The following is a 25,014-nucleotide window of genomic DNA, read 5'->3' as shown; positions in this document are numbered from 1 at the left end:
GTCACCTCTCCCTCCAGAGTAGCCTCAGGGGAAACCAGGAAGAGAAAGGGCACATTCCCTGCCATAATAGGAGATCCATATAGGGAGATATCATGTTTGCACCCCCTAGAATGTGCCTGAGGCCACACTGCAGTGGTGCAAACACCAACATGTCCTAGGGAGCAACAGAATGAGACCTAGAAGGAAGGAAAGTGCCCAGATGCAGTGCTGGCTGTAGTAGGCGTGCCTATTTCTCTACTTAAGAAGCAGTGTGTGAAAAAGGAAGTTTGTGTAACAGTTGTCCATGCCTTTCCCAACTAGCTGACTTGTGTATTCTCAATCTAACTCTGATTCTTCCTTCACCTTCAAAAACACAGTGCACAGTAGTGCATCAGTCACTTCCTTCTCCTCTTGCTTAGTGCTGAGTAGCACCCAGGGGGAGCGGCTTTGGGGATCCAAAGGATAGATTTTGCAGCTGCCTCCTTGTGCCAAAGGGCTGCCTGGAGCAACAAAGAACTTACCCCAGCCTGAGGGGGAAACTGGATATTAATGGAGATTCTTGTTGGCTGGTTAAAGCCCTTGAAGTAAAGTCCCAGCTGTGACATAATTAAACCAAGAAATGGCAGGCAAGGAACCCAGAATGGGTGCCCCCTTTTGACATGTTGGCAGTAAGTCTAAATGCCAAGGTTGGTGCAATGACATAACCCTACTAACTGTGCTTTCTTGTCAAACCTTGGCGCATCCTACCAATAGTCAGAAACATAGTCATGCCTGCTGGGCAGTTCCCTTCACCCTGCCTCGGGTGGCAAGTGCCCCTGGGGCACAGAGCAGCAGGTATCAGGATTTTTATTGGAAAACTTCCTTCTCCAGAGACTCAGACTTTGTTTCTTGGCTCCAGGTTATCAAAGACAAGATCTATGGATGACCTGCTTTCAGCCGGTGACTCCAGCAGCCCACTGACCCGTACTTCTAGTGATCCAAACCTGAACAACCACTGTCAGGAGGCCCGGGTTGGCTTGGAGCCCAGACATGCCAGCATGGAGGGCACGGAGCTGCACCTTCAGGAAGGCAGTGCAATAGCTCTGGGAGAAATGCAGCAGGTGCCAGTGGAGCAGGGGAAAACTCACCCCCTGCAAACCACCAACTTCAACAGCCACACTGATCACCGTGCACCAAGCAAACTATTTAGTGGCTGGGTGCCTCCACCAGCAAGCAACATCTTTGCTGACACAGAAAAGGGGTGTAGGGTGAATCTGGAGGATGTAAACAGCATCAGCCAATCTCCAAATTATCCTGGATTGGAGAAACTCTGCAGGACTTGTGTCAGAGCTGGGGAGCAGCTTGAAACATGTCCCTATAATCCTTCCAAAACAACTGGCCTGGAATCCAGTGGAAGCTGGAATCTTGTGCAACCCCCCCACCAAGACGCCGTGAATCCTGCAGTGTGCATTCCCAAGCAGGACACCCCTGCGCTAAGTGTCTCTCATCAGACCACCCCTAGCCCCATGCCAGGCATCCTCCAGCAACATAAAAACACTGGCAAAAATGGGAGCAGCAGGAATGGACAGTGTGAGGAAAAGGGCTCAGTGGGGATATTGCCGCTGGAGCCATGGCAAAGGCCCAACATTTCCCAAAGCCAGACCAGCGAGTTCTCCTTCCTGGGTTCCAACTGGGACAGTTTCCAGGGAATGGTGAAGTCACTCCCCAATGGGGAGACAGTAACCAGGCGGCTGCTTTCCTATGGTTGCTGTAACAAGAGGTTTAACAGCAAACAGCTGAGGGCGCCCAGGCTCTGCCTCAGTAGCCAGTGGTCTCCAAGAGAAGGTGTGAAACCACCAGTCTGCTCTGGCCATCCCAGTGCACATTGTGCAGGGCCTGCAGGGAAGCCTAGCCGGCCATGGTTACCCTGCCACCTGAAGCAGGTGTCTGGCTCCAAGCATGTGCCACCAAGCTCTTCCCCTGTGCCTCCTCTCTACCTGGATGATGATGGGCTCCCCTTCCCCATAGATGTGATTCAGCACAGGCTGCGGCAGATTGAAGCCAGTTACAAGCAGGAAGTGGAGCAGCTGCGCAGGCAGGTGCGAGAGCTCCAGTTAAGGCTGGATATACGTCACTGCTGTGCCCCGCCGGCTGAGCCACAGATGGACTATGAAGATGACTTTGTAAGTTGCAGCCTATAAAGTGCCATTTCTCAGGGTGTCTGACCCAGCAATTGAACTGGGACATCCCATGTCCCTGCACTACCTGGACTTCATGCCAGGCTCAGGTGTTCTCTCATCCATCACTTACTGTTGCTGTGCAGGTTCAAGACTTATTAGGATAATGATTCAACCATGTGCCCGTGAGTTCTACATTCTCCTTGCCCTTGCTTCCCAGGAGAGAACAGAGTTCCTCCTCTCATCTAGATACCACCTCCACCTCTCCTTCATGCACCTAATACCCAAACAATCCAGTCTTCCTGTGTTTCCCAAGACATGAGCGGGGGTGTGATGCCAGTCTGGATTCTCCTGCCCTTTGCTTCTTGAGCTGGGGAGCAACAACAGGGCCACTTTGCTCCTTCAGGAACCAGTCTGAGTGAGGTGGGAGGAGGTACTGCCCTTTCTGTCTGTGCTGGAAGTGGCTGTTGGCTGTTACGACTTTGTTTTTTTTCTCCACAGACCTGTCTAAAGGAATCGGACAGCAGCGACACGGAGGATTTCTTCTCTGATCACAGTGAGGACTGTCTGTCTGAAGCAAGCTGGGAGCCTGTTGATAAGAAGGAAACTGAGGTACATCCGTATACAGCTACATATGTGGCAAGGTGGACTTTGTCTGTTTGAAGGTGATAGATGAGACCGAGCAGGATGGAATCTAGGTTCAGTGCACAGTTCCTATTGTGCAAGGCAGTGATGTGTGGTGAGCCTGGCTCTCGGCTCCCTTGTGAGATCAGCTGTAGCAGGATGTGGGGAAAGGGGGCCAGACTTTCCTGGGAGCAGTTCCATGCCCCTTGCTGCTGGGTGAGGTGCAGCTCAACAGGCTATGCCTCCATGCCTTGCTTTACAGACCTGCCACTTGGTTTGAAGTGTTTCATGGCTAAGTGTAACCCCTGATCCAATCATTAGATGTCTTATTCAATGGTACTGTTTCACAGGCCTGTTACAGGCTCCTGGGTTGAGGTGCATGCTAACTGGACTGTTATGTTCCGCAGGTCACACGTTGGGTTCCAGACCATATGGCCTCCCACTGCTTTAACTGTGATTGTGAATTCTGGCTAGCCAAGCGGAGGCACCACTGCAGGTAAAACTCTTGTATCTCTCCAGTGTTCTTTTCCATCTTTTCCTCAGCCCCCAAGGGACCAACTTCTGTTCTTCCCTTTCTGTCTCTTCAGGCCCTCAGCACAAGATCACTGATCCTCCCTTTATCTACCAGGAGTGACACTGGGAGGCAGGCACATGGAGAGAGACACCCCGCCCCCCCCCCCCCCAAAAAAAAAAAGACCCAAAAAAACCACAGTGGGCAGGAAGGGGAAGGGGCCAGATCCTCTGGGTGGCCAGGGGACTAGTGGGAAGCCAGCAGCAGGAGTCAGGTCCCTCCACGCTCAGGAGTAGTGGCAGGGGAAATGGAGCAATGTGGACCCAGCCTGCTCCACTCTCTGGGATGTGTTGCTCAGGGAGGGGGCAGGATGCCCCCCCACCAACATTCGCTGGCAGGAAACCATGTGCTCCTCTTCACCCCCACTGCTGCTGGTGAATGCAGGGTGACTCAACATGTTCTGCTGGCCAAACTCTAGTCCCCAGGGCTGATGTCACTTGGGGGAAGAGGCAGGAAGGGGTGGGGCAGAGCAGGGGCTAGAAGAGGTGGGGCAAAGGCAGGGACTGGGGCAGTGGGTGTTTGTCCCAGCCCTCCCCTGGGTTAGGGGTGGTGTGGGGAGGAGACATGTAGGGACGCAGTCACCTCTGCTGTCCAGCCACCCTTGCACCCCCCGCCACCCAAAGTTAAGCAGGAGGTTCAACTAGATGACCTCCTGAGGTTTTGTCTAACCCTAATCTATGATGCTATGATAACGTCTAAGGCTGTCTTTATTGCTGTTGTCCTGGGGTCTCTGATCCTCCCTCTGGCCATGTCTACATTAGGAATACAGCTGGTGTTTAAAGCATCAGCCAACATCTCTGAACTTCCACATAGTTGAACATCAGTGCAGGCAGGACTGAACATGTCCAGCAACATGTCGGCTGATTGTGTTTGGCCCAAGACTTGCCAAGTCTAGACATGACATTCTTCTTTATGGAGATGTCACTGTGTCACATCCCCCATAGTCACTGCTCTTCACAGAATCATAGGGCTGGAAGGGATCTCGGGAGGTCATCTAGTCCAGCTGCCTGCTTCAAGCAGGATCAACCCCTACTAAGTCATCCCAGCCAGGACCTTGTCCAGCTGGGACTTGAAAACCTCAAGGGATAGAGAATCCACCGCCTCTCTAGGCAACGCATTCCAATGCTTCACCACCTGCCTGGTGAAGAAGTTTTTCCTAATATCTAACCTACACCTCTCCCTCTTCAACTTCTGACCATTACTCCTTGTTCTGCCAACAGGAATTGTGGGAACGTGTTCTGTGCTGGCTGCTGCCATCTGAAGCTGCCCATTCCTGATCAGCAGCTCTACGATCCAGTCCTTGTCTGCAATTCATGTTATGACCACATCCAGGTGTCTCGTGCTAGAGAGCTCATGAGCCAACACCTGAAGAAACCCATCGCCACAGCTTCCAGTTGAATGGTGGACAGGGACATTGGCTATGCCAAGCCGTTTTGCTCACGGATTTGAGGGATGGCTCTGCCTCCCTGTAATGGTGAAGGTCTTTGGTGCAGCATTTGAACACCAAACTCAAATGCACTGTCCTCAGCAACCCTCCTTGATCCCATATCTGTTTGAAGCAGTCAAGATGAGACAGTACAGAAGGCCCATCTCAGTATCAGTGCACTCATATGCTGGTCTGAAGACCTAGGGCTAAACAGGAGCCCACAGCCTCTTTCTCCAATGGGTTGGAAAGTGATGGCTTTTATAGATACCCCCAAAGCAATAGAAAGGGATGTTTAGAATCAAACTCTATTTTCCACCCTACAAAAGGCAGTTTGTGCAAAAAGAAAAGGGTGGGTTCTGAACAGTACCTCTGTATCACTTCAGAAAGGCTCCACCTGGAGGTTCCCTTGTTTCTCTTTCTGTGGAGTTTGATTTACACACAGGCATTGTGGATAAGGGGTCTGAACTCTAGCAATCATTCGGTTAACCATCTCTTGAATACGGAAAAGGAATTTCTTCTGTGTGAAGATGAGACTTCCCTGTGAGGCCAAGCAGATCTGCCAATGTCCAGGTCCTGCAGAGCGGTAAATGCACTACACAATGCCCCTGCAGTACTGTGTGGAGAGATGGAAGATTGATTTGTTCTCTTCTTGCTCTGCCTGTCTACTTTGGGTCTCTCGCAGTGTCACACGCTGGTGCTAACACAGGAATGACTGATTCTGTCCTACTATAGAAACATAACTTGTGTTCCTGTGTTGCTCCTTCTCCTCTTTGCTGCCTCCATCTCCTCCTTTTCCTATTGCTCTTTATCCTGAAAACTTGACATCTTGAGGATAGGCCATAGTGTGTTGTTTTACCTCCTGGAATGTGTTGTTTGGTGTGTGTGAGGGTTTCAGTCCAAATGCTGCTATATATTTCTGTGCACTTAATGTAACCCGAAGGGGGAAGGAAGCATAGATACCAAATTGGGGGTAGGGAGAAAGCTGGCCAAGAAAGACTTTACAGACTTTTTTTTTTCATTCTAATATGGCGCTTAACCAAAAGATACAGCAATGAGCATGACATGCAGCATCTGCTCCTATGTAAAAGAAACAGTCTCTGGTTCATTCCAACACCACTTAAAAGATCCTCTTGGACTTGAATACCTTTACTATCTGCTGTACAGAAGCCATAACTTTGAGTTGCCAATTTTGAAATCTGTAGTTGTTTCCTCTCTGTTGTCTCCATATGCTACAAGACAAGCATCCCTGCTCATTTTAAGGAGAGCTGACTAGGATACAGACTTAGGAGGATGTGAGTTACAAGATTAAGCCTCTGCTTTTTTCTTGGATCCTTTAAGGCAGCGTCTGATGCTTGTTCCTGAGGAAGCTGGAGAGATGCCGGTGGATGCAAAGGAAAGAACATGGAACCATAGGCATGTTTAATAGCTGAGTAGATTGTTTCTTTCCAACTAAACAAAGAGACCACAAATACCCTACTTAAGACTTCACATTGCAGGGGGTATGATTTCTCCTTATCTAGTAAATAAGCAAACAGTAAGCTGTTCAAACCATGTTCCGAACTTGCAGTTCTACATGCAAGGAGAACCCCTGTTTTTCACATTTCAGTTGAAGGGGTAAAAAAATTCATTTCCTGCACTTTTACATTTCAGCCTCCTTGGTTTTGTAAATCCAGTAGTGAAAGCACAGCTAGCATCAGCTGAAGACTATCTGCTCAGACTGTTTTATTGTTCCATACTGGGAGCAAAACAACATGGGGGTGGGGGGAAGGGGAGAGAGATGTCATACTTCTGATTCTCTCCTGCCATGTATCTTGCTTTATTTCCATCTGTGGAGAAGAGCATGTGTAAGACACTGATTCCCTGGTGAGAGCACAATTCCAGTTTAGCCTCAACTTTCCACAGGTGGAAGTGACTGCAAGGAATAAGGCAGCAGAGAGTCAAGGCCTGTGTTCCTCAACATTTTGATTCAGACATGGTTAATCTAAACTGCTTTCAGCTCTTGTGGGTGTCAGTGTCACAATGTGCTGGCCAAAACCTCCAAATCAGTTCAGTAGCGTTGTGGCAAACAATGTGCTGTAAGACTCAATACATTTGAAATAAAATCTCTATATTAGTGCCACTGTGTTTGGCCCTGTTATTTAGTCTGGATTCTGTTTTTTGTTGTTGTTGTTGTTCTTTTGTTTTATTTCCATTTTAGATAATGTCCTTCCTGCTGCCATAGCCAGCTGTGGTAGGGCAAAAACCCCAAACTAAAGACAAGCTCTCATTCTTACCAAGCCACTGCCTTTCTCCTCTCGCCCGCTGAGATCCTGTCCTCCTGCCCCCAGGAGTGGATAGGAGCTTTCTCCTGTCCTTTTGATGGCTGGGTGAGGAGATTCCCTTGCACCACACTGCTAGTATGGGACAGTCATCTGCTCCTGACCAGCACATGCTTGCTACCCATCTGCTTGGAAGCAACTCCCACTGGCTTTATCTGTCTCCATTTAGAGGTGGTTCCAGTGCTCCCACATAAGCAGATCACTCCCTAGCCTCATACCCAGTGTATTGGACAGAACAGAAAGAACTAGCTATGGAGGAGTGATAGGTGGCACACACACTCCAACATTAACACCAAACCACCTTGCAACAGAGTACATCCGTAAGAACTGATATTTCTCCATAGTGTTGCAGGCCTTCGTGGATCACCATACACATTTCACAGACATCAACCGAGGGTCGTCTGGAAAGATGCATGATGCACATATCTTCAAGAATGCTGGCCTGTACAGAAAGCTACAGGTGGGGTCTTTCTTTCCAGACCATAAGATTACAGTGGGGAATGCGGACATCTGTGTAGTGATCTTGGGAGCTCCAGCTTACCTCTTACAGCCTTGGCTCATGAAACCTTACACAGGCCACCTAGTCAGCACTAAGAAGTGGTTCAACAGCAGGCTGTGTAGGTGCCAGATGACTGTCGAATGTGCCTTTGGCAGATAGGTGGGATGGTGTTGCCTTTATGGCAGTTTAAACCTTGATGAGGAGCTTATGCCCATAGTCAGAGCCTTGTGTTGTACTTTGCATAATCTCTGTGAAGCTAAGGGTGAAGTATTTGCTCATGTGTGAAGTACTGAGAGCATTTAGCTGCAGAGTTTGAGCAGCCAGATACTAGTGCTGTCAAAAGAGCCAAGAGGACAGCAATTCAAATCAGAGAGGCTTTGAGGAAGCACTTGGACAATGAGCAGCAGTAACGTGTATCTGTCAGAGATGTTTTAATGGCACATTACATATATTTTCTTAGGAGGCTCTGCTGATATCTGGGGGTGCAGATCCCAGTGAGAAAATAATTTAAATGCTTGTTCATGCAATCTGGTATTTGTAGACAAAAAAATAAAGATTATTTACCATTCTAAAACTTAAAACAGCACACTAAAACTCACCAGTGCAGAGATGCTTGTTGGGAAAAGGCAGGCCTTCTCAATTACGTGTAGGTCAGGGTATCATTGTGAAAACTGGAGAGCACAATGAAGGGGTGTGGAGTCCCAGAAAGCAGAGAGGAATGCATGGACAGAGAGTGGAAGGCATGGTAAAGAAATGTGAATGTGCTATAGTGTAGGTTGAGCCCAGATCCAGTCTGTAGCATTTTTAAAGATCTGAACATCTGTTTGCTCTTGCATTACTTTAATCATCTGTTCAGTTGTGTCCCTAGCAAGTACTTGATTCTCCTCCTTCTCTTGCCTTTGCATTCCCAGTGTCCCTCTTCGCTGCAGTGGAGTACTGCAGTGTTTCCAGGAACATGTTGTCTGCTCTATCTTGGCCACTTTCTTATCAGCCAGAGACAGTCAGCTGGGATGTGAAGGATGTTTCTGAAGGCCACTGGTGAGGCCAAATGGATGATGCACATAAGCAGAATGTTAAATCCAAGCATAGCACTGAAACATTTTAGTTATACGACTCTTTTGCAACATAGCAATCCCTTTCTCCCTGACCCTTGCTAAGCACACATCTCTGCAAACACCCAAAGCACTGTGAGTGCTGGCGAGGGGCGGGGGGATACATGGACAAAAGAACATACCCCTTTCCAGGTGTGTAGGGCTGCATTCTAGGAAACGAATTCTAAAACAATCCAACACTTTTTCCACAGGCAGGGATCGCTCTAGCGGCCATCTCTCTGCTGAGGGTGAGCAGAGAACTAAGGGAGTTACAAAGTTGGGGATTTTGGCTTACTTGTCATGTTGCATGTGATTTGTAGTCCTCTAAGTAACCCCTTATGTGTGCGCCCCACTTTTCCGGGGCCCCGCGCTAACACCTAGTGATGATGGGCGTTTCAGGCGTCAGGGCCTCGCTCACGTACCCAATGGCTGATGGCCTTTGCAGCCTGAGCCGGAGAGTGGCCTGGCCAGGGGCCCCCTTTTGCCCGGGAAGTAGAACAAAGGGGAGGAGGAGGAGGCTGCCGGGGGCGTTAGTCGCTGCTGGAGCCCTGGCCCTGGCGCGGAGACCCTCTGCCCCGGATGGCCTGTCCTGCCTGCTCCCCCTCACTCCGCGAACCCGCCCCGCCGGCCGGGACTTGCACCCGACTGCAGGCGGCAGTGCGGGGCCCGGCGCCTCCCCCCCCGCTTCGGGGGCAGCGCGTACAACGACCGCACGCTCGTGGCTTCTGCCCGGCTCTCCCCGGGGCGCGCCCGCCGATGCCACCAGCCAGGCGCCTGCCTCAGTACCTGCAGGGAACTCCCGGAGCTGCCGCGCGAGCCCTCCTCGCCTGCCCCCTCGGCGCCGCTTCTCCGCGCGCTCCTGCCCGCTGCCCACGGGCCTGGCTGCCGCCTCGGCAGGGCACGTCCCAGCGGCGGCCTCGGCAACCCGGCTCCTGCCCGCCGGCCCTTCGAGCGCGGGCAGCGCTGAGGGGCGGCGCGGGCGAGGCCGGCGCGTGCGGAGGGCGGCCGAGCCTCGCGGCCGGCGCTGATTGGCGGCCGCCGCGGTTGGGCGCGCGAAGCTCGCGCGGCGGCGGTTGGGCGCGAGGCTCCCCCTCCCCCGCCCGCCCGCCCGCCATGGAGGAGCCGCTGCTGGCCGCCCCCATCAACCCCAACAACTTCCCGGCCAAGCTGTGGCGGCTGGTGAACAGCCCGCGCTTCCGCTCCATCCGCTGGGACGCGCGCGGCGAGGGGCTGCTCATCGACCAGCCGCTCTTCGAGGCCGAGCTGCTGGGCGCCGGGCCGGGCCACGGGGCAGGGCCGGGGGGCGACGGGGCCGCGGCCGCTCCGGCCGAGCTCTTCAAGACCTCCAACTTCACCAGCTTCATCCGGCAGCTCAACCTCTACGGCTTCCGCAAGGTGGTGCTGGGCCCGCCGGGCGGCTCCCCGGCCGCGCCCGCCGCCGGGCCGCTGCACCACTTCCACAGCCCGCACTTCCGCCGCGACCGCCCCGACCTGCTGGTCCACCTCAAGCGGCTCACCAGCGCCAACAAGGCCAAGCTCGCGGCCGGCCTGGAGGTGACCAGCCGCCCGCCCAACCGCTTCCAGCGCCTGCTCAGCACCTCGCTGCACGGGGAGCCGCTGGTGCCCCCGCCGCCGCCGCCGCCCGCCAAGGCCGACAAGCCGCCCGGTGAGCCTGGGGGGCAGCCCCAGGGGCACCCTGCCGAGTGCCAGCTCACCGGGAAGGTGGGGCGGGCGCGGGGGCGCAGGCACTGACACGGGGGCAGTGGGGCCGAGGCGAGCAAGGTACGGTTGGCATCCCTGTTCTCGGGGCGTGTTCAGACGCTGCCTGGGGAGAACCTGTGCACACAGCCGGGAGGAAGGAGCCGCTGGGCCCATCCGAACAGGCTGAGGGCTCAACGGCCTGTTTGTGTGCTGAAAAAAACAATTGGCCCTCATCAGTTGGGCTGTGTCTGCGCTGCGTCTGCGCTGCGTGCCCCGTTTGGAGGAGGAATGCACATGAGAGAGAGATGGAACCATAGAACCATAGAATCCTAGGGCTGGAAGGGACCTCAGGAGGTCATCGAGTCCAGCCCCCTGCCCAAAGCAGGATCAACCCCAACTAAATCATCCCAGCCATGCCTATTGTCAAGCTGGGACTTAAAAGTGTCTAGGATGGAGATTCCACCACCCCTCTCAGTAACGCATTCTGACACCTCACCACACTCCTGCCGAAATAACTTTTCCTAATGTCCAATCTAAACCTCTCCCTCTGACTTCAAACCATTGGTGCTTGTTCTGCCACCTATCATCATTAAGACCAACCTCTCCATCCTCTTTAGAGCCCCCTTTCAGGAAGTTGAAGGCTGCTATCAAATCACCCCTCAGCCTTCTTCTCTGCAAAGTAAACAAGCCCAAATCCCTCAGCCTCTCCTCATAGGTCATGTGCTCTAGCCTCTTAATCATTTTCATTGCCCTCTGCTGAACCCACTCCAATGTGTCCACAAATTATTTCTATACTGGGGGGCCCAGAACTGGACGCAATATTCCAGATGTTGCCTCAGCAGTGTGGAGTGGAGAAGAATAACTTCTCTAGATCTGCTGGAAATGCTCCTCCTAATGCACGCCAACATGCCATTAACCTTGGCTACAAGGGCACACTGTTGACTCATATCCAGCCTCTCATACACTGTAACCCCCAGGTCCTTTTCTGCAGCTCTACTAGTTAGCCAGTTGGTCCCCAGCTGTAACAGTGCTTGGGATTCTTCTGTCCCAAGCGCAGGGCTCTGCACTTCCTGTTGAACCTCAGATTTTTTTTGGCCCAATCCCCCAATTTGTCTAGGTCACTCTGAACCCTGTCCATACCCTCAGTGTATCTACCTGACTCTCTAGTTTAGTGCCACCTGCAAATTTGCTGAGGGTGCAATCCACCCCTTCACCCTGGTTATTAATAAAGATATCAAACAAAATAAAGATATTAAACAATATAACAGCAATGGCCACGCAGCTGCAAGGAGCCACAGGCTCTGGGGCTCTCACCCTACAGATGAGATGTGTGTTGGTTGTGCTATCAGCTGTATGGATCTGATAAAGGCAAATGAAGTGCTGATTTACAAATCTTGCGCTGCATGTGTAATCTCTTCTGATGGTGTTTCCGGAGGAGACAGTTCCAAAAACCCAGCCACGTAGACGGGGTGCTGGTGGGGAGGGACCAATTTTTGAAAGAAAAGAGTTCTTTTGAAGATGGTTTTTTTCCCCAAAGGAAACCTGTCTACACAGCTTTTTCTATTTTTGGAAAGGTCTTTTCCAGAAATGCAATCAGATGAGATTATGCAAATGAATTTGCACTGTAAATCTCCCTGGGTTCCGTTCCTCCTCTGAAAGGGGAATATAGTGTAGATGCAGCCCCTGTGTTTCTGTGCATTCAGTCCTGTCTACAGACTAAAACCCCCATCACATCCATGAGCATGAGAAACTTTATGCACAAGACACTGATTTCTCATGAAGATAAAGTTACTCCTATGTATAAGATCAGGGTGGGGAACTTCTGGGTCATTGCCACTGAACTTAAAAATCACTCAGGGACCTCTTAAAACTGAGAAAAAAACCCCACAAAACCCTCACTAACATGGCCCCTGACTAAGACACATCACTCCTATCATACTCCAGCACCACAACCAGTGTGGAGGGAAGGGAAGGGGAAACAAAGGTGCAGAGCTTCCCCCAGGCCATATTAACTCTTCTGGGGGCCCAGGATGGGACCAAAAATAGGGGGTTCAGGTTTCAGTGTGTGGGAGGGAGCTGCTGGGGAGCAGGTATGCGGTTTGGGTGGGAGGGGTGGTGCAGGAGTAGGCTGGGGTTGGGGAATTTGGGTGGGATTTGAGGTGTGTAAGTGGGCTTTGGGCTGTGGTGGGGAGGTTCAGGAGCAGGTTGGAGGTGAGGGGACTGAGAGGGAGGGTGTGGAAGCAGTCTGAGGATGGAGTTCTGGGCAGCAGGGGGGATCTGCAAAGGAGGGAGTATGCAGGAGCAGGGTGAGGATGGGAGGGGCTGGGCAGAAGAAGGTTGCAGGAGTAGAGTGGGAATATCTGGATGAGAGGAGGGTTGTAGGAGTAGGGTGGGGGCTTGGGCAGGAGAAGGGTGTAGGGGTAGAGTGGGAATGTCTGGACAGGAGGAGGGTGGCAGGAAAAAGGTGCAGGAGTGAGGTGGGCATTCTGGGCAGGAGAGAGGTATCGGGGGGCTGCAGAAACTGGCTGGGGGTGAGAGTTTTGGTGATGGGGGCACACTTACCTCTGCATGCTGCTGCTGCTTTTCCCTCCGCTGACTAGGGAAATGGCATCATGGAGAAACATTCCCTAGAGCACGAGTAAGTAAACCTTTTATGTTGGACCTCACTTTTCGTCCCTACAGTTAGTAGCCTTTCCCTACCCCCACCCCAACCGGCCAATGTAGTCAAAACCAACAGAAATTTAAGTTGTGTTTATATGAAAAATCCTTTTTGGCACATGTAAGAAGATAGGCATGTAGAATGAAAACACTTTTATCAATCAGTGTATACATATGAATACACATACATAAAACAGTAACATTTCCTCATTTTTAGTGAGGTGGATGAGCCCGAGACTCATCAACCAATCATGCTGTGCCCCCATTAGGAAATTTAAGCCCCCCAAAAGGGCCCATCACCCACTTGGCACACCCTGGCCCCAGAGCAGTGGTTTCCAGCCAGTGGGCTGCAACAGGCTGTCATGCTGTGAGAACTGTCCAAGTGTGCTGTGAAATTTCATCAGTTTCCCCTTGCTGCAGCAATTTGCAGAACCACTGCAGAGGGGTTGGGGGGGATTGATGAACCTCGTGCCAGCTGGGGGTCAGGCATCCTTAGTCCCATGTGGCATGGGGTTGGTCAATCCTCCCTCCCCCTGCCCGAAGTGGCTCTGGAGAGGGGTTGAAAAGGGACATGCTGACCCTGCAGGAGCCTGTTAGCACCAGGAAGCAACTGAAATGCTGCTTCCTAGCCAAAGCGGCTTGCCGTGGAAAGGAGGGAGGGCAGAAGCCTGTTGAAGCTGGGATGCAGTTTAAATGCCATGTCCTGGCTCCATGGGGCTAGCAGGAAGGGGAGCCTGCTTTCTGGACCCACTTACCCCTGTGCATAATTGAACATTTCAGCAGTTACTTGATGACTTAGCATTCCATTTGATCTTTGTTTAGCTTGTGTGCACTGGTGTGTTGCGAACCTCTCTGAGTAATACTAATTGTGACATTTATGAGCAATCCATTCAGTTGAAAAAAAGTGGGTGTGCTTTGGATTGTTTGTCTCACTGAAGTGTGCCGTGTTACTGAAAAGGTTGAGAACCACTACCCTAGAGAGGATTTTCTCCCTGCCTTTCCCAGACACTTCCCTCCCTTTGTTCTGATGCGACAGACTTGTGGCAAATCAGAACGGGCGCAGTGCTTGGAAAAGCCAGGGAGAAAAGCATCTCCAGGCAGCTGTGATGTGCCATTCCTCTAGCCAGGAGATGGGGAAGGCTGCTGCTGCTTCCTCCCTCCCCAGCAGAGACCCTGGGTCAGATCCAACCCCAACTTGTTTGACTCTAGCTAACAAGGCTCAGGGCTCTACACCCCTCATGTGCTGCTTGCGGGATGCTGGAGAGGGGAGTCCTGAGCCTCAGGATCTGGATCCTGACAAGCCACAGTCCTGATCCAGACCACAGGCTGAGCGTTTCAGACCCTTGTTTTATACTGATAACTCTGCATAGCTTTCACTGATGAACCTGATTCTTTTCTGGAATAATAATTCTGCAAGATCTAAGGAGAATTGAAATTTAATAATTTTCTTGAGAGCAATGAATGCTCATTAAATAGAGGTTAACTGGAGTGCATACAAATTGAATAATTACACAAACAGGAATCAGACATTATGAGCCTCAGATATTTTCAAGGGGATTACACAGCTAATCAAATGAAGTTTTGAAGAGTTCCCCATTTTTCCACCCCCCAAAAATGACTAGCAAAGTTGGCAAAAGTGAGTGATTTTGGTATAAAGAAAGTTTTAACTTCCTTTGATTGAAGTTTTGTTATTGTTGGTTTTGGGGGGGCGATATTTGCTTTATAATAGAAACTGAAATGTTATTCATTCTGTCTAGGGCTACACTGCCCCCACCCTTGAAAGGGGGATACTAATGAGGCGCTGCAATGAATATGCAGTGCCTCATTAGCATAATAGCTACTGCAGCACTTCAAAAGTGCTGCTTTCAATCACACGTGGCTTGTCTGCACGGGGTCCTTTTTGAAAGGATCCCACACAGTTTGAAATTCCCTAATTCCTATAACTAAATAGGAATAAGGGGATTTCAAAGTGTGCAGGGTTCTTTCAAAAAGGACCCCATGTAGTCGAGACACGCATGATCGAAAGCGGCACTTTTGAAATGCCACAGCCGCCTTTATGCTCAGAAGGTGCTGCATATTCATTGCAGTGCCTCATTAGCATATCCTGAAGTGTCTTATTTAGCATCCCCCTTTCAAAAGCGGGGGGCTAGTGTAGACATAGCCTCTGTGTTTTCTGGAGGACTAAATGAACAACTGGAAAATTAGTAGGATTACAACACTTCAGATATACATAAAGTAAAACTTGAATGTCTAAGAAAGGAAGGGATTCCTACATAAGACTTGGTGTTTAATTTTTGTTTTGTTTATCATAAAAGATCTTTGTTAAAGATTTTAAAGCTAGAAGGGATCATTGTAATCATGTAATCTGATCTCCTCCATAATACATCACAGAATTTCAAGTAATAATTTCTGCATCAGGTCCATAATTTCTGGGTTGAGTGCTCTTGTCCTTTCAACTAAGAATTGAGAGAGCTGCCAGTGTAGGTCTCTGGTTCTCCAATATAGTCTCCAGGAAAAAAATAAAAAGGAAAGAAAAAACTGGATAGTCTTGATTTTTCCACCCTTTGAAGTAACAAATAAGCTTGGTAATGCTATTTGGATTTTCTTTGTGCATCATAAAAAAATAATAAAAGGGCACAAGCATTTGCTAAAACCTTCCCATTCTTGTCTGTCCTCATTGTTGAAATATCTTTTCCAAGCTGTATTTTCAGATTCTTATAATTCTATAAGTCTGGGAGGATTTTCATAGAGACAGAAAAAAGCGCCTGCCTTACCTCATAGTGCTGATGTCCTCTCCCCTCACACTGCACATTGATGTATTTCAAGTTCCTTTGCCAAAGCATGGGCACACTAGAATTTCCACCTAAATAATTACATTTATCAAAGTTTTAAAAAACTGAAATCAAGGTTTTGTAATGGGAAGAGCTGGACAACTTTAACTTCCAGCTCTTCCTGTTATAAAATGCATATCTCCTTTTGCAGGTCATTTTTAACACTTTGTCCTGATGTCATTATCAACACCTCCCTTGTACAATCTGCTGTTCAGGTTGGTTAGTAGAGATTGATTTGTAGCTCTCCTAACTGCACTGCTGATTTTGCTTCCAATCCTTGCAGAGAGCTAAAGTCAGGTACTGAGATTCTCTGGGATGTCAGGCATGGAGGCACAGTGATGTATTATCTACCAAAGCCCAGCATTTAAAGTTTATTATTAACTCTTCCAACTTCGGATTTTTCTCTGTTCTTTCCATGAGAAAGTTTGTGCTAACACCATTAAGCTAAGTTTTCAAAGCTGCCTAGAGGTCTTGGACACCCAGGCTATGTTTAGATTGTCAAGAACTGTCAGCAAAAGATATGTACAGTGCACAACACATTGGCGTATCTTTTGCTGACAATTCTCTCAGGAGAGTCTTTTCTGATATTTAGCCCGTCCACATGGGGTTAAATGTCAGGAAAAAAACCCTCTGGAACGAGGTGTACGTGGATGCCAACAGAACACTTCTGACTTCTGATGCTTTAATTTTGTACACCATCTTGTCAGACGTACTGCTTCATTCTTGTCTGTTATACTATATGGCTTTACCAGAATGCAGATACTAAGTCCGTGTTTCTCAACCTTTTAAAAATAAAGTACCCCCTTTTAAAATAAATTATAAGTACCCCCAGTACCTGCAGTTTTCAGACTCACAATTTTTTTCTACTATTGCAATACACTTGTTTAAACAACTTAATCAGAACTGGTTAGTTGGAAGAAATTGCCTGTACACTAAAAAAGATTGTGCAAAAAGGATAAATAAAAAGAATTAGATGAATATAAAATAAGTCCATATTTTTATTCATGAAAAAGGTTGAGAAACACTGAGTTAAAGTACCCTCTAGAAGAGCTCTTAGTACCCTACAGGGGTACACGTATCACTGATTGAGAACCACTGTTCTAAGTACTTCAGATTTAGTTTACTGACTTACTGTGCAAAAAGCTGTTCTCCAAATTGTAGGGCTGAGAACTAGATACTGAAAAGTTCATCTTTTTCTGTTGTTGCATTGACAAGATTTAGAGCCAGATAAAGTAATACCTTCATACAGTGAAACCATCTCTGTGAGGATTGAATGGTATATTTTATGACTCTTTGGCTACTTCTACACTTAGGAAAAACTTCGAAATGACCATGCTCATGGCCAAATCAAAGAGTGCTAATGAGGCACTGAAATGAATATTCAGCACCTTATTAGCATGCTGCTGGCCGCGGCACTTCGAAAGTTCTGCGTTTTGCTGGCACACAGCTTGTCTACAAGGGGGTCCTTTTCGAAAGGACCCTGTAAACATTGAAATCCCCTTGTTCCTATCATCTGATAGGAATAAGGGGATTTCATTGTTTGCAGGGTCTTTTTGAAAAGGACCCCTATGTTAACAAGCCGCGCAGGAGCGAAAAGCGCACTTTCAGAGTGCCGTGGTCAGCAGCATGCTAATGAGGCACGGAATATTCATTTCAGCACGTCATTAGCATTCTTCAATGTGGCCATTAGCATAGCCATTTCGAAGTTTTTCCTAACTGTAGACATGGCCTTTATTTCATAACCATGTAATACTAGTAAATGTATTCTTTTTAATGCAGGAGTACTGACCATAGGACAGTTTCATCGGTCCTTTCGGCGAGACAGTTTATCTCCTTACTCCTATGTATCTGCTTCATCTCACAACCACAGCACTTTATCATCGAAAGGTTCAGATCGGACTCCAATCCCCCCCAGAACGTGGCAGAACTCCCTTGGGATACTTCCAGGGCAGGTGGAGACTTCCCCAACTTTTTCTGACAAAGGGGTTCCATTTCCTGTACTCCAGAGGTTTCCGACAGAGGTTACATACACACTCCAACCAAGTGCCACGTCTGTGCATATACAAGGACCTCAGACAATGGCCACTTCTTCCCAGAAATATAGCAACTACACCCCTTCAGCACAGTACTCCCAAGCCTACTACCCAACAGGTATGATATGGGTCTAGCATTTGCCTTTTATCGAGATATTTTAAATCAACAATGCACTTTAATGTATACATGTTAAACGAGATTTAATATAGAAAAGAAGACTATCAACTTAAAAGAACAGTGAGAATTTCCCAGCAAAGCAAGTTCTTACTTTTTATTCTTTACTGTTCCTGTTCTGAAGTCTATACATGCCTTCCAGATTTTCTGGAGAGCATCTTGGACAGGTTTTAAGGGTAGAGGTGAACAGGGTCACTCTTGGTGGAAAGGTGGGATAATTGCTTTGAGGTTCTAGCTTGAACTATCTAGTGGCCAGTTAGACTGGGCTTGAGTGGAGGAGCTGGGTTCTGTCAGTTCTGAGCCAATGCTCCAAGGCTTTGCAGGACAAAAATCCAGAGTCCCATGGCAAAACACCCCATCTTTGTAGTTGTAAGTTCCCATTCCAGTTTATAAATTTTACAGTTTTATGCTGCAATTGTTAATCTTTAAGTGGTGTTGATTTTTTGGGGGGAGGGAAGTCCCCACTGTCATACTTCATCAGCGTTTGATGATTATTGTCAGCCTTTCACATCATTATCTTCTATTTATTGTCTCCTCTTCTGAGATGCTTGCCTCCCCTCCGACGTTGTCAATTCTGCCAACTTGTTTAGCATTAGGCGCAATGGACTTTTTCTAATTGTCTACTGGTGTTTCCAAGTCTCTCACTTCTTTTTGACCATCTGGTCATTTGTGATGCTTTTTACCCTTATTCATAATTATGCACCAATTGGTCATTCTCACCAAACAATTTTACAGAGAATTTCAGACAGGCTTGCATTTTAGAAAGGATTATATGGTTACTAAAGAGATTACAGAAGAATCTTACACAACTTAATTTGTAATGCAGACAATAAGCAAGACCTTATAGCAAACATGTAATAAAGCCTTGTCATAAGAAAAAAGAAATGACCATAATAAGTTACAGTCTCTCTCTGCCTTAACACTGGAATATACAGTTATCAGCCTACCCGGTGCATATCTACCAATGGCACAGCCCATTCCTTTCTGCTAATCAGGAGGGGCACTTGGCAGGGTGAAACAGGAGCACACACAGCTTATAAGCAGAATGTTATCCTACTACGTATTCAAACTATTATTTAATACTTATACAGTCTACACAACTTGTAGAGAGGGTGGGAGAAGTAGCTAGCCTCTGCATTATGAGTGTCAAACTGTCACCACATCCCAACAATAAACAGTCTTGGTGAAATCTCTTCCTGTTTCAGAGAGAACATGAAGTAGTTGATGCTACTCTTCTTCCAAGATGGAATTCCAGACACCTATATGGAGATATACCTGTCTCATAGAACTGCAAGGGACATCTCGAGGTCATCGAGTCCAGTTCCCCACACTCACAGCAGGACCTTTTACCATCCCTGGCAGATTTTTTTTTAAACATATTTGGCCCAGATTTGGCCACCTCAATGGCTGAGCTCACAATCCTGGATTTAGCAAGCCAGTGCTCAAACCACTGAGCTAAAGCATAGGAGAGTGGGTAGTTACAGAATCATTGTACCTAACCTTCAGAGGTGGTGGGGCTTGATTGTCCTCTCCGTTTCAGGATAGTAGTTGTTCCAAGGAAGAGGGGGGAAATTATTCTCCTTAACTTCTGATGATAGGACAAGAAGAAGTGGGCTTAAACTGCAGCAGGCGAGGTTTAGGCTGGAGATTAGGAAAAGCTTCCAAACTCTCAGGGTAGTTGAGTACTGGAATAAATTGCCTAGGGAGGTTGTGGAATCTCCATAATTGGACCTTTTTAAGAGTAGGTTATACAAACACCTGCCAGGAATGATAATGGTGCTTGATCCTGCCATGAATGCAGACGACTGGACTTGATGACCTCCTGAGGTCCCTTCTGGTTCTGTGATTCTATAGTGGGGCAGAGGGAGACAGGGGAACAGGTAGTGGTATTGTGCCTTATGGTTGCATGTTTAAATGTTGCAGGTTCTCAAAAGGCAAAGACATAATTCAAATTAAAATAGGAGAAAATCTTAGCGTATGAAACTATTTTACATATTAAAATTTTCATTTTTGCTTTTTAGCTTGAGAGAGCCTGGGTGTCTTCTTAGATTTATGATTTTGGGTCTCTGAGGCACTGCTAACTGAATGCAAGCCATTTTCATTTGTGTGCACTGAGACAATGCCTGTCATGAAATGTATTGTTTTTGAAAACTCAGTCAATCACAGTGAAAAACAGGATAGGAAGAGTGGAGAGGAGGTTTTGTATCATCCCATGAGGAGGCAATCACCAGACTTATGTACTCAAATGATTACCCACTCCAGCCCCCTGGACATGAGTTTTTTCAGACTCTGCTCAAGACATATAATCACAGAATCAGAGGGCTGGAAGGGACCTCAGGAGGTCATCTAGTCCAGCCCGCTGCTTCAGGCAGGATGAACCCCCACTAAGTCATCCCAGCCAGGACCTTGTCCAGCTGAGACTTAAAAACCTCAAGGGATGGAGAATCCACCACCTCTCTAGGCAACGCATTCCAATGCTTCACCACCCGCCTGGTGAAGTAGTTTTTCCTAATATCTAACCTACACCTTTCCCTCTTCAACTTCAGACCATTACTCCTTGTTCTGCCATCTGACACCACTGAGAACAGTTTCTCACCCTCCTTTTTAGCGCTCCCCTTCAGGAAGTTGAAGGCTCCTATTAAATCACCTCTAAGTCTTCTCTTCTGTAAACTAAACAAGCCCAAATCCCTCAGCCTGTCCTCATAGGTCTTGTGCTCCAGACCCTTAATCATTTTTGTTGCCCTTCACTGAACCTGCTCCAGCAAATCCATATCCTTTTTATACTGGGGGGGCCCAAAACTGGACACTGTATTCCAGATGTGGCCTCACCAGTGCCCAATAAAGAGGAATAACTACTTCTCTAGGGCTACGTCTACACGTGAAGCCTACATCGAAATAGCTTATTTCGAAGTAGCCACATCAAAATAGGCTATTTCGATGAATAACGTCTACACATCCTCCAGAGCTGGCAACATCGATGTTGAACATCAACGTTGCGCAGCACCACATCGAAATAGGTGCTGCGAGGGAACGTCTGCACGCCACAGTAGCACACATCGAAATAGGGATGCCAGGCACAGCTGCAGGCAGGGTCACAGGGCGGACTCAACAGCAAGCCGGTCCCTTAAAGGGCCCCTCCCAGACACAGTTGCGCTAAACAACACAAGATCCACAGAGCCGACAACTGGTTGCAGACCCTGTGCATGCAGCATGGATCCCCAGCTGCAGCTGCAGCAGCAGCAGCCAGAAGCCCTGGGCTAAAGGCTGCTGCACACGGTGACCATAGAGCCCCGCAGGGGCTGGAGAGAGAGCGTCTCTCAACCCCTCAGCTGATGGCCGCCATGGCGGACCCCGCAATTTCGAAGTTGCGGGACGCGCAATCACTACACGGTCCCTACTTCGACATTGAACGTCGAAGTAGGGCGCTATTCCTATCCCCTCATGGGGTTAGCGACTTCGACGTCTTGCCGCCTAACGTCGAATTTCACTTCGAAATAGCGCCCGACGCGTGTAGCCGTGACGGGCACTATTTCAAAGTTAGTGCCGCTACTTCGAAGTAGCATGCACGTGTAGACACGCAATAGATCTGCTTGAAATGCTCCTCCTGATGCACCCTAGTATGCCGTTAGCCTTCTTGGCTACAAGGGCACGCTGTTCACTCATATCCAGCCTTTCATCCACCATAACCCTTAGGTCCCTTTCCATCGTACTGCTGCTGAGCCAGTCGGTCCCCAGCCTGTAACAATGTTTGGGATTCTTCCACCCCAGGTGCAGGACTCTATGCTTCTCCTTATTGAACCACATCAGATTTCTTTTGGCCCAGTCCTCCAATTTATCCAGGTCCCTCTGGATTCTCTCTCTATCCTCCAACGAATCTACCTCTCCCCCTAGTTTTGTGTCATCTGCAAACTTGCTGAGGGTGCAATCTAGTCCCTCATCCAGGTCATTAATAAAGATGTTGAATAACACCGGCCCCTGAACCGAGCCTTGCGGCACTCCGCTTGAAACAGACCGCCATCCAGATGTTGAGCCATTGACCACTACCCGTTGGGCCTGACCATCAAGCCAGCTTTCTATCCATTTTATAGTCCAAGGATCCAATCCCTATTTCCTTAACTTATGGACAAGAATGTTGTGGGAGACCGTATCAAAAGCCTTGCTGAAGTCAAGGTATATCACATCCACAATTACTCCTACATCACATACATAGGGATGTTAAACACTAAGCATGAGGCTTACTGGTAACTGTTAACTGGCCATTGCAAGTTAACCTCAGTAGTGGACAGCTTCACTGGGCTGGAGTAACCCTGTCTGTAGTGGGCTGGACGATGGGCCGAGTGGCAGGATCCTATGATTGTGGCAGGGGTGAAGTGGTGGGACCTAAGTTAAAATGATTAACTAGTTATGTGCTATTGTTTAACCAGTTAAACCATTTTAACATCCCTACCCATAACCCCATTCTTGAACTGTCCAGGAAGTCTGCCTCACAGTGCATATTCCATCACTGAACTGATGACTACTATTTCCTTTCAGGTAAGGTCAGAATCCTCTGTGTGCAAGGAAGAAGAAACTATTGTTTGGTCCAGAATTTCCTCTTCCCATTTCAAACCCATTCCTACCAAAAAACATGGAGGCACTGTGACTATATTTTAATTGTAACAGTTGAAACTTGAACATCCACTCCCTTCCCATGACTCCCCACAGAACTATGTGGTTCTCTGACAATCAGTGACTGAAGAAACAAACAAACACCACACCCACAACCACCGGAAGGAAGAAATCTAATGCATCAGTGCAGAAAGTATGGGCAGACTGACACAACAGCAGCATAAAAAACTTTTTAAGTGTATATCATGGCTACAAAGGAAGCCATGATCACATTTCTCTTCTGCCATAGCAGCTGCTAGATCACACCATGCTTAATTCTTATTTGTGAATTGCTTTTTCAACCAACAGTGCTTCCATTTACCTGCAGAAGCAGTTCATTTTTCCTTGAAAGAACTGTCTGCTGCTTCACTGAGAAAAGTGCCCACATGTGAGAGACTTCTCAGGAGACACAAATTAGACATAGGCCCAAAGGAATAGATTCTGAATAGAGAATTATTATTATTATTATTATTATTATTGAGATAATAGGAGTGACCCTTAAATATTTTGAAACCCTCAGAGAGGTTATACTAGATTTTTGGAAGTGATCTGGCAGTGCCACTATTGAAATATTTTGTCAGAGTAGGACATAGAATTTTACAATTAACAGTGGTTATAGAAATTTGATAATTTTTCTGTTTGCATTCTTTACAGCTGTGTTACAATGTTGCTCACCTACTGCTCACCTAGATCCTCTTAGTGGCTGTGGCAGTTCTACAGCCTCAACCTACACACATTGCAGCTATTTCCAGGTTAGTGCACTAAGCTGAAATACGAAGAAACCATGTGACCCTGAAGTATAGCACTGTGATTTCCTGGGGAGGGGCATATGGAATTGAAAGAAAATGACTTTGAGAATCCATTAAATTAACTTGATTATGAAAATACCTGCAAGAACAGCTGTTTACAACTTTGTGGTTTTTCTAACTCTGAGGCTATGTCTACACTATCCCCTTCCTTTTGGAAGGGGCATGGTAATGAGCAAGTTGGGAAGATGCTAATGAGTTGCTGCCATGAATATGCAGGCCTTATTAGCATAATGTTGGCCATGCGCACTTTGAAAGCTCCACTTTCAAATTGGACGTCGCCCATGTAGACAGACAAGGGCCTTTTGAAACGACCCCCCCAGATTTCAAAAGCCTCTTCTTCCTATTTGGTTTTAGGAAGAAGTGGTTTTCGAAGTCCGGGGCCCTTTTCGAAGCGTGCGTGGCCACCATTATGCTAATGAGGTGCTGCATGTTCGTGGCTGTGCCTCATTAGCATCTTTCCAACTTGTTCATTACCATGCCACTTCTGAAAGGAAGGAGCTAGTGTAGACATGGCCTGAATGAGTAAACACCATGTCAAGCATTCTACTCTGTAGAGCCACTTGTTCTGGGTTAGGTAAACACAATACAGTAGACCCCCCAAGATCCATGCACTCAAGTTGCACATATCTTGGGTTAACAGGATTCTGAGTGGCAGGGAGCTGGTGTCAGCTTCCCACCACTCAGAGGAGCGGGGAAACTGACCAGGAGAGGTTTCCCTGCTGACAGGAGTGGGAAAACTAACAAGGGCACTTTCCTGGTTCCCCCAAGTTGTGCATGAAATTTAACTTATCCGAGAATGCAACCCCCGTGTAAGTTGGGGGTCTACTATATAAAGAAAATGTAGCTGACTTCCCCAAGGTTTCTCTTTGTCTTGAATGTCAGCTTTTTGGATTTCACTGCTAATGTTGACAAATCTGGAATATTAAGAAATCCTTGGACAATGACAGATAAATAGTCATGTTCGTCTGTATTCTATCAAAACAAAAAAGCAGTCTTTTTAAAGTAGTGCTTTAAAGACTAACAAAATAATTTATTGGGTGATGAGCTTACATGGGACAGACCCACTTCTAATCAGAGCCTTACCAGAAAAGATGTAATATATAAAGCACAGAGGTCCAAAAATTGTTATCAAGTTTGACAAATCAGAACAATTGTTATCAAGGTTGGTCCAAGAAAATACTCACCAGTATCCACACAACATACCACAGAAACACTAACCCAGGAACCTATCCCTGCAACAAACCCCATTGCCAAACCTCTCCACATAGCTATACAAGTGACACCATCATCAGATCTAACCAAGTCAGCCACACCATCAGGGGCTTTTACACCTGCACATCCACTAATGTGATATATTCCATCATGTGCCAGCAACGCCCCTCTGCCATGTACATTTAACAAACTGGCCAGTCTCTGCACCAAAGGATGAATCCAGCATCAGGAATTGGAATCCATAAACCTATAGGGAAACACTTTAGCCTTCTTGGATATTCAAT

General features: G+C 47.8%; 2 protein-coding genes across 3 annotated transcripts in view; both read left to right on the top strand.

The window, feature by feature from the left end:
• The window catches only part of MTMR4 (myotubularin related protein 4), a 93,541-nt gene extending 86,669 nt beyond the window's left edge, over positions 1-6,872 (top strand). For both annotated transcript variants that reach the window (XM_075013724.1, XM_075013723.1), the window contains 4 exons: positions 878-2,141; positions 2,637-2,747; positions 3,167-3,255; positions 4,551-6,872. In XM_075013724.1, the coding sequence (XP_074869825.1) occupies positions 878-2,141; positions 2,637-2,747; positions 3,167-3,255; positions 4,551-4,728 (1,642 nt within the window). In that variant the 3' untranslated portion in view covers positions 4,729-6,872. The remainder of the gene's footprint in view (positions 1-877; positions 2,142-2,636; positions 2,748-3,166; positions 3,256-4,550) is intronic.
• A 2,905-nt stretch (positions 6,873-9,777) lies between these two features.
• The window catches only part of HSF5 (heat shock transcription factor 5), a 46,517-nt gene continuing 31,280 nt past the window's right edge, over positions 9,778-25,014 (top strand). Inside the window, exons 1-3 of the mRNA XM_075014014.1 lie at positions 9,778-10,330; positions 17,634-18,005; positions 23,364-23,461. Coding sequence (XP_074870115.1) covers positions 9,778-10,330; positions 17,634-18,005; positions 23,364-23,461 — 1,023 coding nt within the window. The remainder of the gene's footprint in view (positions 10,331-17,633; positions 18,006-23,363; positions 23,462-25,014) is intronic.

This window comes from Carettochelys insculpta, chromosome 19, assembly GCF_033958435.1.
Source record: "Carettochelys insculpta isolate YL-2023 chromosome 19, ASM3395843v1, whole genome shotgun sequence".
NCBI classification, from domain to species: Eukaryota; Metazoa; Chordata; order Testudines; family Carettochelyidae; genus Carettochelys; species Carettochelys insculpta.
The sequence above is the reverse complement of the archived record's forward strand: the minus strand, read 5'-3'. Positions and strand labels throughout refer to the sequence as shown.